This window comes from Leucoraja erinacea, chromosome 2, assembly GCF_028641065.1.
Source record: "Leucoraja erinacea ecotype New England chromosome 2, Leri_hhj_1, whole genome shotgun sequence".
Lineage (NCBI taxonomy): Eukaryota > Metazoa > Chordata > Chondrichthyes > Rajiformes > Rajidae > Leucoraja > Leucoraja erinaceus.
The window spans coordinates 61281155-61294687 of NC_073378.1; the positions used below are offsets into that span (position 1 = coordinate 61281155).

General features: G+C 40.5%; 1 protein-coding gene across 2 annotated transcripts in view; it reads right to left on the reverse strand.

Annotated features, from left to right (window-relative positions):
- Positions 1 to 13048, reverse strand: part of LOC129710522 (ATP-binding cassette sub-family A member 13-like) — a 231706-nt gene extending 218658 nt beyond the window's left edge. For both annotated transcript variants that reach the window (XM_055657542.1, XM_055657554.1), the window contains exons 1-4: positions 12034 to 13048; positions 11823 to 11916; positions 6270 to 6399; positions 444 to 580 (exon numbers count right to left, since the gene is read on the reverse strand). In XM_055657542.1, coding sequence (XP_055513517.1) covers positions 444 to 580; positions 6270 to 6399; positions 11823 to 11916; positions 12034 to 12102 — 430 coding nt within the window. In that variant the 5' untranslated portion in view covers positions 12103 to 13048. The remainder of the gene's footprint in view (positions 1 to 443; positions 581 to 6269; positions 6400 to 11822; positions 11917 to 12033) is intronic.
- Positions 13049 to 13533: the final 485 nt, after the last annotated feature.

Consider the following 13533-nt stretch of genomic DNA (forward strand, 5'->3'; position numbering starts at 1 on the left):
GTTACCCTCTCCACAGAGACTGACGCACTTCCTACGTTTTTCCATACCCTTTGTCTTTATCTTCTGGTGTTGGAGAGTTTAATGAACAATCCACAGCCTACCATGCCTGATACAGCCTGACCTGATCATATCTTTTCTTCACTTGGTCAGCCTAGGCTCCAGGCTAATTCTTCACTTACCTGTGAAATAGCTTCTCGAAACTAACACTGTCCAGTTACCCCTTATCCCACCATGTCATTTTCTAAAATATATAAATGCTCCAAAACAAAATCTCTAGCCAAACATCAATTATGCACACCTGATCAGTGTATGTCTTCTAATTACTACTGTTATCATTTAGGATGGCAATTGTCAAAATATCGACAGAAGTAAAAAAAGTCCATTGAGTTAGTCACCAAGGTAAGTATGATAGTCAGAAAGGTTATATGCCATTATTATGTTACCTGTTGGTCCAAGCAATTCATTTATTTTGATCTGTAGGTTGGATGCTTGTTGTATGGTTCCATTGATTTGCTTTCCAAGTTCTTCGATTGTTATCAGCAGATCGGACCCACTACCCACTGTAAGGCTTAGTGATGACCTGTGACAAATTGATTGACATGTTTGTTTTGAAACATAAATCTAAATCTTAGTATGTTAGGGATGAATAGCTTTCTTCCGAGCAGCAGCAAATCTATCAGTCTATTCAAACATCGACTATTATGTTTATGGTAAACCATCAATCGTTTATAGATTGCAGGACATAGCAAAAAGGTATAGAATAAATCTGTTGCATATTACACAGGATTTTATGTGATGATTAAAATAAAAATAATTTTACAAACTGTGAACCACAATGGCATCCCCACTGATGTAACCGAGATTAATTGTTTTCTTAAAACTCTTCAGTCTAAAATGAGCTTTTATTTATTTCTGATGATGCATCAGAAATAGCAAGATAAGTTACAAAGGTGAGTATTTGTATATTCATGGCTAATACTCAACTCATGGCAGTGTAGGTACATTGTTTATAAATGTATTATTCCAATGTCTCCTTTGCATTTCCCATCTGCATTCAAAGCAAAGGATTTAAAGGAGAACTAAGAGGCAAGTTTATCATACAAAGGATGTTGAATATTTGGATCAAGCTGCCACAGGAAGCAAATCCAATTACAAAGTTAATGACATTTGGGCATGTATATGGATAGGAAATGTTTGTAGCAATATGGGCCAAAAGACAGGCAAATGGAATAGTTCAGGATGGCACTTTGGTCAGCGTGGACCTTGGGAAAAAGGACCCGTTTCCATGCTGTATAATACCATGCTTCCATAGCAATCTATGACACATTGCTAATTTCCACTGGGGAGGTTATAGGAATAAAGCCCAATCTAATACTATTTTATTAAAGCAACAATGGAAAATGCTGGAAACAGCAGGTAAACCAGTCTCCCTCAATCAACTCCATCTATACTTCATGTTGCTTTGGGAAAGCAGCCAACATAATCAACCACTCACATCCAGGTATTTCACTCTTCTTTCATCTATGGTTAGGATGAAGATACAAAAGCTGGAAACAATACACCACCAGATTCAGACTCTTGAAAGGACCTCTCATATACAAGAGATGAATTTCCTGACCTTCCAATCTATCTCATTGCAACCTTTGCACTTTATTTTAATTGCACTTTCTCTGTGACTATATAGCTTTCACTATATTCTGCACTGTTTATTTTTTCTTTTACATTACCTGGTGTACTGATGTGTGATACCATGTGCCTGGATAACAAGCAAAACAAAGTTTTTCCATAGCATCTTGGCACATCATAACGAACCAAAGCAAATCAAGCCAGTTAGAACATTTTACATTTACATTGAAGTATGGCTTGTACTCCAGCAGGATTAAAAACACAGACCTGAGGTATCCGTTTCTTTAAAAAAAAAAATCACTTTGTGTGTCCTTGTACACAGATCAGTAAAGACTGACAAGGAAGTACAAAAAAAAATAATCAGATAAACCGGTTCTTTACCTCAAGGCGTTCACAATTGAATTTCAAAAGCCTTGTAGGTATCCCTACAACTCAAGGAGGTAGCTCACCAAAACCTACTCGAGGGCAATTCAGCATGGATAATGAAATGCTAGCCTGCAAAGCCCCCATTCTTTGAAGGAATGAAAAATCATAGTTGAGTTCTAGCTTTTAATGTGACTGGGTTACCATGAAAATGTGGTTACCTAGGAGTGGTCATGATTTTCAAAAGGTGAAAAAAAAAGAACCCAATTTTTTCAGGCAGCATTCATAATTTCTTCCCGGTTGTTATCAGGCAACTGCACCATCGCATCACCAACTGGAGAGTGGTCCTGAACGACCATCTACCTCATTGGAGACCTTCGGACTATCTTTAATTAGACTTTACTAGACTTTATCCTGCAGTAAATGTTAACCATATAACAATTACAGCACGGAAACAGGCCATCTCGGCCCTACAAGTCCTTGCCGAACAACTTTTTTTTTCCCTTAGTCCCACCTGCCTGCACTCATACCATAACCTTCCATTCCCTTCTCATCCATATGCCTATACAATTTATTTTTAAATGATACCAACGAACCTGCCTCCACCACTTCCACTGGAAGCTCATTCCACACCGCTACCACTCTCCGAGTAAAGAAGTTCCCCCACATGTTACCCCTAAACTTCTGTCCCTTAATTCTGAAGTCATGTCCTCTTGTTTGAATCTTCCCTATTCTCAAAGGGAAAAGCTTGTCCACATCAACTCTGTCTATCCCTCTCATCATTTTAAAGACCTCTATCAAGTCCCCCCTTAACCTTCTGCGCTCCAGAGAATAAAGACCTAACTTATTCAACCTATCTCTGTAACTTAGTTGTTGAAACCCAGGCAACATTCTAGTAAATCTCCTCTGTACTCTCTCTATTTTGTTCTTCCCTTTATCCTGTATCTATACACTGTGGACGGCTTGATTGTAATCACCTATAGTCTTTCCGCTGATTGGATTGCATGCAACAAAAAAGCCTTTTAGTATACCTCGGTTTAAACAAAACTAAAAAACTAACACCTGCATGGCAAGCTCACTCTTAAACTTTCCAAACCTTGCAACCCTCAGAGGATAAATGAATTTTTAGCAATTTCCACAAGTTTTTTGATTTTCAAAGTACCCACTAAAATATAGCACCTCACATATTAATGTTTATCCAGGGCGCTGCCCTGTATGGTCATGGCTGCCCAGCCTGCAGCTGTCCGTTTTTTCATCTTTTTTTTAAAATGTTTTAGTTAGTCGAGTTTTTGTTTTTCGGAGTTCTAGTCTTTCTTTACGTGGGGGTGGGAAAGGGGGAAACTGCTTTTCAGGAGTCCCTACCTGGTCGGAGAGGTGGCTTTTCTCCGGGCAGCACCTTCGACCCGTCCTCCTGGCCTACCAGCGGGCCTGTGGCGTTTCCTGAGGGGACCGGCCAGAAACTCTGCCTTGGCGGCGGCACAGTGCTGGAGCGCTATCGCGGAGCGGAATGGGATATGCCTTGCCCGGGAGAGCTGAAGACCACCGGTGAGCTGAAGACCACCGATGAAACATCGCGGGGCTGCGGGTCTGTGGAGCGGCCAGCTGCGGACGGCGGCGCTGAACTTTAACATCGGAAGCCTGGGATCTCTCACCTAGATCGCCAGTGGTGGAGCTCCATCCAGCGCGGTCTGTCGGCTTCAGAAGCCACAGTCTCCGGTAAGGAAGCAGCCGTTCCAGGTTTCCCCAAGCTGCTGAGAGGATTCTCCCGACGCCGGAGCACCATCATCTGGCGAGAAGGGCCTGGAACATCGGGCCTCCGAAAAGGCGACTGCAGAGGCCTCAATAGGCCTGACTATGGGTAGACATGGGAATGGGGACTGGACTTTGTGCCTTCCCTCACAGTGGGAACCATTGCGGGGGGAGATGTTTTTTTATGTTTAAATATCCTTATTATTGTTATGTTGTTTTCTTGTTTTATGTGCTGCAATGGCAATACGCATTTCACTACACCAATTGGTGTATGTGACTAATAAAGAACCTTTGTACCTTTATCCAGTTAACTGCCCGTGTCAACTTAATTGGAGATATCAAAACAGTGCTCTCCAAATGTTTGAGATTTGGAAACATTCAAAAGCAATCAAGTCAAAAGACCAAAGAAACTGAAAAAAATTTCTAAAATTGTTTAAAAAAAATTAAAAAATCTGTAATCATTTCCAAATGGATTGTTAATTTAGATTTTAAAGTGATTAAAGTGACTAAAAAGAGTATTTTTAAACTGTGATAATTTAAAGGTCTTTTTACATCGATAAAGGTAGTTGCAGCATTCTTGCAGCATTTTCCTTCAATTTAAAAAAAACTGCTGAAATCCAGATTTGGCTGATTTTACTGAAGCCAATGTTCTACAGAGAATGTTAAATGTAATTTCAGAACATTTCCCCCCCCAAGTATCTGCTCCAACAATTCCTTGAGGATTCAGACCTGGGTGCACAGATGGCAGCCTGACTTCACCCAGCTGACAGCAGCTTTGGGATTTCCACATTGCATCTGCATTCAGTTTGCAACTGCTGTATGTTATACATGGTAACTCAGATACTTCATGCTTTCCCTGCAAAATCCAGACTATTAATGTAAGTGGACTAAAAAATAATGCTCGTTGGCTTATTTTTTCATAGGAAGTCTACGCTCACGAGTGGTTCATTAAAACCAGTCTGCAGTACTTCATCTCAGCCTCTTACAGCTGAATTTTAAAAGACGGGTGCATCAGATGGCTGCACAAAATGCTGCAGGTGCTCTGGAACCAATGGTGACCGGGAAGGTACTTGGTCAAGGCACATTTTGGAGGTGCTTCTTGATGCTAACCCCAACTACACTGGTGTTCTTTTCCCAGGAGAAAATATGTCTTCTTCTCAAAGTGTGCACAGAGATACGCTCAGAACACACATTCAAGGTGGCAACGCATCGAGGTGGCTCAGAGTTAAGCATTAAGGATCTATACACCAAGGACCAAAACCTTTACCAAAGGTAACAAGAAGAAAAACATGTTTATGTAGTTGGGGACTGGAAAGTACAACCATGAGTAATAGTGGATGCATAATAAAATATGATATTCAAAAGAGAGTTTGAAAAGTGCCTGAAAGGAAAGAAATTGTGGGGATACAGAGAGAGGCGAGGAAAATAAATGAACTAGTTGCAGTGTTCTTGCGTAGAACAGTTACCGAGTCGACTGGCTGACTGGTCTCATTATGTACTGTGACCATCATGTGATTCTGTGGTGAATAGATGCAAAATGCTGGAGCAACTCAGCAGATTAGGCAGCATCTCTAGAGAAAATGAACAGGTTTTGGGCTAAAGAAGCAGTTTCATGAACTCAAAATTAAGCTCAATAATTGCATTTTGCACACCACGGAGTTCAAACAATTCAATTTGCCACAGTTCCATCACTACAAACGAACAAATGCTCCATTTCAATACCGATATCTAGCATAGGTTTCACCACGCCCTCACGTGCCTATCATTTCACACACACACACACACACACACATCTCACAACATGCACACAACGCAAACTATTTGATCCTAAAAGATACATCTCCCAAATGCATTGCACAACACACAGATGTTCATTCCACCAAAGATCTTATAGGATCTTTGCTTTCCACCACCAATCTCTTTCCACCACCGCCCCCCCCCCCCCCCCCCCCCCCCCCCCCCCCCCCCCCCCCCCCCCCCCCCCCCCCCCCCCGCCAAAAATAAAAACAGTGCAATGTCAGAAAATGATAGTTGATTCACAAATGATCATAATTGACAAGTAATTAATCCTCCATCAGAAGAAGGGAAGAGATTAGACTTTTTTTTTGCCTTCCATCACAGTGAGGAATCTCTGTGGTGGATGTTTATGTTAAAATGTTTTTTGTGTTGTTGCATTTTATTAGTACAACTGTATAGCAAATCAAATTCCTCATAAGTTGCAAAACATACTTGGTTAATAAAGCATGTATGAGTATAAGTATCAGTAGCATTAATCACAGAACAGTGGTGGCAAAGCATTATACTCTGCCGAGAAAATGTATCCCACTTATTCAACTGTATACATTTCAGAATGTATCAATGTGCCTGTACTATATGGTACTTTTTTTTTTCTAATTGAAACCCAAATTCCATTCCCATTTCACCTTTTAATATCCAATCTTACATGTCTTAATGTAATTATATTATAATCAAGATGTCTATCTTATTTCAAGTTTTAGCTTTCTTGGATTTACTGTAAAGGCAGACTATACCTGGATCTTTGAGCAATGTCCCTTGCTTCTGTGAATGATACATTATGACAGCTAGAACCAATGTCACAAAAAATACTTTGAATGAAGGGGTAAAGTCCACCATTGGGCAAAGTCCGTGGCTCCACATAACCTAAAATAAAAGAGAAACAGACATCGGATCAAATGAAATTTATTTATGTATTTAATGTAAATCTATTAATATGTCAATCACCTAGTTCACAAATTTTCAATGTGTACGCTGTAAAATAATTATTGCTTGGATTTTGGTTTGATCGTGTTTTGTTTCATTATTCAAAGGAGATCATTGCCAAATTAAAAGTACAAAATGAAATAAAAATGCAGCTAAGCAGAATAATATTACCGCATCATTGGCATATGAGGATTATGAAATGGAGCAGTAATCCATTATGTAACATTTGGACTCTTGTTATTGTCATTTCTCAGACGCAAGTGGCTGAGTGGATAATCACCCTCTGCTTTAATATCTGGGAAATAAAGGCCGCAGATGGCATTGGTTTGAAATGGGTTAATTTAATTCTTCACGGACCTACATCTGTGGCACAAACCTGTAACTTATAATTGACTATCACATGCAGAAATAAATAGTTCATGACCAAATAAGAATGCTATATTTGCTCAAAAAAAGAGCAGTTCTGATTCAGAGGTAAAGATACTTTATGAGCCACGAGAGAGCAACGTTCATTTTAACATAATCCACATGCCATATAAATATTCAATTCTGACGACCAATGTTGAAAAATTCACCACTCCCATCACAAATAGAATATTTTTAAACAATAAGTTGTCAAACTTGAGATGATCATATAGGATTTCTTAACATCGTTTCATCTCTGATGTTTATAACTGTATTGTGTAACTACTTGTACAATAATTCCAGCGCTTAGTCATTTAGAAAACAATGCCAGTCATGAGATTAGATTGAATTTAAAAAAAATAATAATAATGAAAAGTAAAAGAAACATAAGTGACACAAGGAATAGCAGGAGAAAGTATAGAGGTCTTGTAGGGGAAATATCAACGACAAGTAAGAACTATACTTGCCAAAGGTGATTTTAATTTGCATATTTACAAATCAAACCGAGTTACATGGAAGAGGAATTTGTGGAATGCTTAAGGGAATTGGTCCTTAGAGAAGAACATTATGGAACCCGCCCGAGAACAGGTTATGGCAGATTTGATCGTGTATGATTAGGTTGAATCAACAAGTATTCTCTACTAAGGAGTGGCCACAGCATGGTAAAATTCCAGAAAAAGTTGCTTTCAACACCATAACCCCATCCAAACTCATCGCCAAACTCCCCCTCAGCCTCTGGATCCATGAGTTTCTGACTCCCAGACGTCAGTCAGTGAGGATAGGTGACAACAGCTCCTGCACAATAATTCATAACACCAGTGCCCCATAAGGATGCGTTATTCCCCCACAGTATTCCCGATACACTCACGACCTTAGTGCCAAATTTGGTATCAAATTGTTTCTACAAGTTTGCAGGCGACACCATTGTGCTGGGCCGAATCGTGAACAATAACGAGATGGAGTACAGAAAGGAAACAGAGAACATAGTAGCATGGTGTTAGGACAATAACCTCTCCCTCATTGTCAGAAAGATGATGGAGCTAGATGAGCTCTACCCAAGACCACAAGAAACTGTGGAAAATTGTAGATGCAACACAGTCCATCAGACAGAACAGACTTTCCACTATTGCCTCCTACACTTCAAGTTGCCTTGGAAAAGCAGCCAACTTAATCAAAGACTTGGCCCACCCCGGTCATTTTTTCTTCTCCCTGCTCCCATCAAAAGATACAGAACCTTGACTCAGAACAGCTTCTTCTCTTCCGTTATCAAGTTGCTGAATCAACCTTCCATAAGCTCGGGTACTGTCCAATTCACCTCTATCCCATTTAAGACAATGGTCTTTGTCTACAATGCGCTACAATGCTGAGAACTGCATGTGTATTCTGCATTCAGTATCTCCCCCTTTGCTCTATCTATTTCACTTCAGTTTGACCAGATTATAGTTATGTATGGTATATCTGATCTGTTTGGATAGCATGCAAAACAAAGCTGTGAACATGTGACAATAAATAAAACTAAACCTAAAATTATCAACCTCATATTAAGTTAGGATTTCAGAATTAAGGGACAGAAGTTCAGGGGTAACATGAGGGGGAACTTCTTTACTCAGAGAGTGGTAGCGGTGTGGAATGAGCTTCCAGTGGAAGTGGTGGAGGCAGGTTCGTTGGTATCATTTAAAAGTAAATTCGATAGGCATATGGATGAGAAGGGAATGGAGGGTTATGATACGAGTGCAGGCAGGTGGGACTAAGGGAAAAAAGATGTTCTGCACGGACTTGTAGGGCCGAGATGGCCTGTTTCCGTGCTGTAATTGTTATATGGTTATTATATGGTAGGATTGAGAGGCCAAGTAACTATGTTTTGCTCCTATTTTGTTGTATGTTTTAAAGTGTGGCTAATTTGCCCCAAACTTTCATTCTTCTTTTGTGCCATTTACACAAAACGCTGAATTCCCTGATATTTCAAATGAAGGTTAAAAAAAGTGAAAGATAAGTTTAAAACTAAAAAGAGATATCACACAATGAATATATAGATTATGTGCAGATCCATTAGAACTCTGTTATCGTGAAACCAAGACCACTGTACAAATGATATTGAGGTGAAATTAAGAGCCAACCAGGTCCAAACTAAACATGATGAAATCACACAGCAGAAAAACAAGCAAATGCAAAGCATGTTATGGAGTAATATAATCATGTTTACTGGGGGTTGAAATTTGCCATTGAAAAGACCTTCAGTTTTTAAAAATATTGCAGGAGAATTAACTTTGTTAGTGCAAATCTGAAACTCTCCAACCCTTAACTCCCTTGTCGTTAAAAACACAATTGTCTTTTTAACGCTGTTTACTGTGACATGACTTTTCATAGGAACACATTACAGCAGAATTACCTGTACCCTACCCAGTCTCACAATTCATTTTACCGAGATCACTTTTCATTCTTCCAAACTATACGTAGTTTGCATAATCTCTCCTCAATTGACAAACCAGTGATCCCACAAAACAATTGAGTAAACCGAAGGAAAGATACATTTACTACCTTACTCAATTGCAAATATTAGAGAGATCAGACCTTGCGCTGTATTGCATAACACTATGGTACTGGTCGATTTTATTATAATTTTATGAACTGAAATAAGGTCCATCCTGTCCCACAGAATTATTGTTGTTAACAATTCATCACTGATGAAAGGCTCAATGGTCTGTAGTTCCCTAACTTCTTGCAACCTCTGAAATTACAGCACATTAGACACCCAAGGCTAACAAAGTTATAGAAATCTCTGCCAGGGCCCCAGCAATCTACTTCCTTGCTTCTCACAATGTCCTAGGATACATCTGGCCAGGACCCAGGGATTTATCCAGCTTTATGCTCTTGAAGCCACCTTCACCTCCTCCTTCATATTAAATAAATAAATGTGCTTCAGGATATCACTGTTCTCTTCCTTGAACCTACTGGCTTCCATTCATTTTTCATGGCAAGTACAGGGAAGAATTATGCATTTATAATTTTGCCCATTTATCGTAGCTCCACAGATGGATTATTATGGGGAATTACTCTCTCTCTAGTTACCTTTTTTACTCTTAATATACTTAATAAGGGAAGTCTTTAAGGATTCTCTCTTACATTATCTGTCACGGCTACCTTTTTGCCCACATAATTTCCTTCTCAAGCGTGCTCCCACTTCCTTTATTCTTTTCCAGGGACCTACGTGATCCCAGCTGCCTATACCTGATGAATGCCTACTTCTTTTTCATGAACAGAGCCATAGTATCCCTCATCAAGCAAGATTCCCCAAGCCAACCTTGCCCTTCACTCCGACTAGATTGGTCCTGAACTTCCACCTTCTCCCCCCCCCCCCCTCCTTTTTCCAGTTTCCCACTTGTCAGACATTCCTTTAATTCTGATGAGCCTCTCCCAATCAACCTTTGCACTTTTCTATCTAACGCAATGAAATGTCTTGCCGCAATTTAGGACATAACGTGAACCAGTCGTGTTTTTCCATTGTTATTTTACAATTAACAGAAATAGTCCCAAAGGCTTCCCAACTTACAAATCGGCCATTTATCCTACCTTACTTACTAAAATGAGGTCGCCTTTAGTTCATTTTCTAAGTGCTATTTATAGATTGCTTCAGAAATCTTTCCTGAACACACTGAATAAATTCTCTCCCCAACAAATCCATTTGAATTATGACAACTCCGTTCAATGCTTGGGAGGTTAACATCACGTCTTTCATGTATATTTTTCTCCCTTCTAGAATTAATCCAATTAATTTTATTTTGAATGCTACCATTAAATCTCTCTCTAGCATACTTGTCAGCTGGTACATTTGAAGTCACAACGATTCGTGTTAAAATAAGATTCCCGGTTGTATTAATTGAATTAATTGGGCTATTTCTAATTAACGCAACTAACTTACTAACGTTCCCCTACATTTCCATATTATATGCCAACAATCTTAGCTTTCAAAGGTACACAAAAATGCTGGAGAAACTCAGCGGGTGCATCTATGGAGCGAAGGAAATAGGCGACGTTTCGGGCCAAAACCCCTTCTTCAGCCAAATCTTAGCTTTCATACTTCTTTCTTATCCTTATATTCCTATTATCCCCAAGCATTTTATTTACACCGGTTTCAAATCCTTTCTGCTTTCCTATTTCTCCCAGCTGTAGGGTCTTGACTTCAGCCGCATTCAACAGCATCCCTTCGCGATGGAGTCTTCAACACCCTGTTGTTTTCCTACATGGACCATAATAGGTTCTTCCCTAGGTACTGTTAAATTCCCTTCTAGTTAATTAGACATATTTATTCAACAACAGTTGAAGTCCAAGTAAGTCATCTTGATTATATATAATTGACTTCCTCTTTCGATCCAGATAAATAATGCATCTTCTGGAGCGCGTAAAGATTGTTATTTAATATTTAAATTAACAAATCCCCACAGAAAATCTAAACGTCCCCATGTGGTCGTTGATAAATCCCTATTTGTTCATTTGTTTTAAAATTGTGTGATTTCAGAACCCGACTTTTCCTTTTTATTTTCATCCAACGCCATAAGAGATGGACTGACTGGGCCATTCGGCCCCTTGTGCCTGCTCTATTATTCAACAACATCATGGCCCAACGTTTACCTCTGCACCACTGTCCTGTAGTGACACTATATCACTCGAAGTTAATTAAGTGATTAATCTCGGATAATCAGATTTCCCCGATTGCCATTTCTAGCAACAACTATATATATATATATAAAACTAGCTATAACTATTTATAAATATAACTAGCCTCTAGACAATGATCGAAGGGCATCATAGAACAATAAGGACACAGATATTAAATTATCATAAACAAACTCCCCACCAGCCCAGTAATGGAAGCTGGACGATTGTCTTTAGTAAAGCTGCTGGTGTCAAAATCAGGGATTTTACGAACGAGTTTTACTTGTTTACATATCAACACTTACAATTATCTCGTTGAAGAGGGGAATGTTGAACTCTCACTCCAAGCAGAATGAGAAACAGGAGACATGGCCAGATGATCTCCGACAGGGACAGCACCTGAAGCAAAAATGCAACATGAATCAAGTTCTCCAAATTCCCCCAACAAACTAAATAAATTGTGGACGAAATCATTTGTTCACATTCTACGCAGGGAAATTGAAAAAGAAGCCTTACCGGTTGACGCAAACGAGTAAGCCAGTTTTTCCAAAATAACACGGAGAATTGGCGAATAAATCTCGCCATGGTGGCGAGTTTTAATTCCCCTGAAGGTGTACAATCCGTGAACGGGCTGGTTTTTGCCGCTGGTGAGAAACTTGCTGAGATTGAATCTCCTCAAGGTCAACGCGTTGAAAATGCGAGGCGTCTGCAGTCCCAGTCCCGCACCCGCAGTCCTCGCTTGCACTCAGACAAGTGGACAAATCTGCAATAACCTGTCATGGAGAGGAACCTGGTCTAACCTGCGACTGTTGCCTAGTTACCCAATCTCCGAAACGGCAACAGGCTCATTTCCTCAAATGGTGTTTCCTTACAAATGACAGCGGGTAACATAAAAGAAGTTTTAGTAAGCAATCGAAAAATAACCCCGTTGATCACTGCCGTCCAAAGCGTATCGATAGCGACAAAAACTAAATAAAAAAAAGAACATCCTGTTACCTGCAATACAGATGCTACCTGTTCAGGACGTTGATTTCGAACCCGCTAAAGCTTTAGCAAATGAAATGCATCTACATCTCACAGTCTCCATCACAGGAAACAGACATATTGGCCGACATTTATTACACACCTACTGACTCTCATGGCTATCTGGACTACATTTCTTCCCACCCTGCTTCATGCAAAGACTCTATCCCCTACTCCCAATTCCTCCGTCTACACCGCATCTGCGCCGAGGATAACGTGTTCCATACCAGGGCACTGGAGATATCCTGTTCTTTAGGAAAATGGGTTCCCTTCATCCATTATAGATGGGGCTCTCACTAGGGTCTTCTCGATATCCCAGAGCTCTGTGCTTGCTCCCCCTCTCCCCATTTGTAACAAGGACAGAGTCCCCTTTGTCCTCACCTTCCACCCTATCAGCTGTCGCATATAATCCTCCAACATTTTCATCACCTCCAACAGGATCCCACTACTGGCCACATCTTCCCATCTCCACTCCTTCCTGCGTTCCACAGAGACCGTTCCCTCCGCAACTCCTTGGTCAACTCGTCCCTTCCCACACCAAACCACCTTCTCCCCAGGTACTTTCACCTGCAGCCGTAGGAGATGCAACACCTATCCCTTTACCTCCCCCCTCGACTCCATCCAAGCGAGGCAGTTCACTTGCACCTCCTCCAACATCATCTACTGTATCCGCTGTTCCAGGTGTCAACCTCTCTAGATCGGCGAGACCAAGCGCAGGCACGGTGATAGTTTAGCTGAACAACTCTGCTCAGTTCCTCTTAACCTACCTGATCTCCCGGTGGCTCAGCACTGCAACTCCCTCTCCCATTCCCAATCTGATCTTTCTGTCCCGAACCTCCTCCATTGTCAGTGCGATTTGGAGGTATAGCCCCTCATATTTTGCTTGGGTAGTTTACACCCCAGCAGTAGGAACATTGACTCCTCTAACATCAGATAGCCCTTGCTTTCTATCTCCATCCCCTCCCCCTTCCCAGTTCGCCTACCAGTCTTACT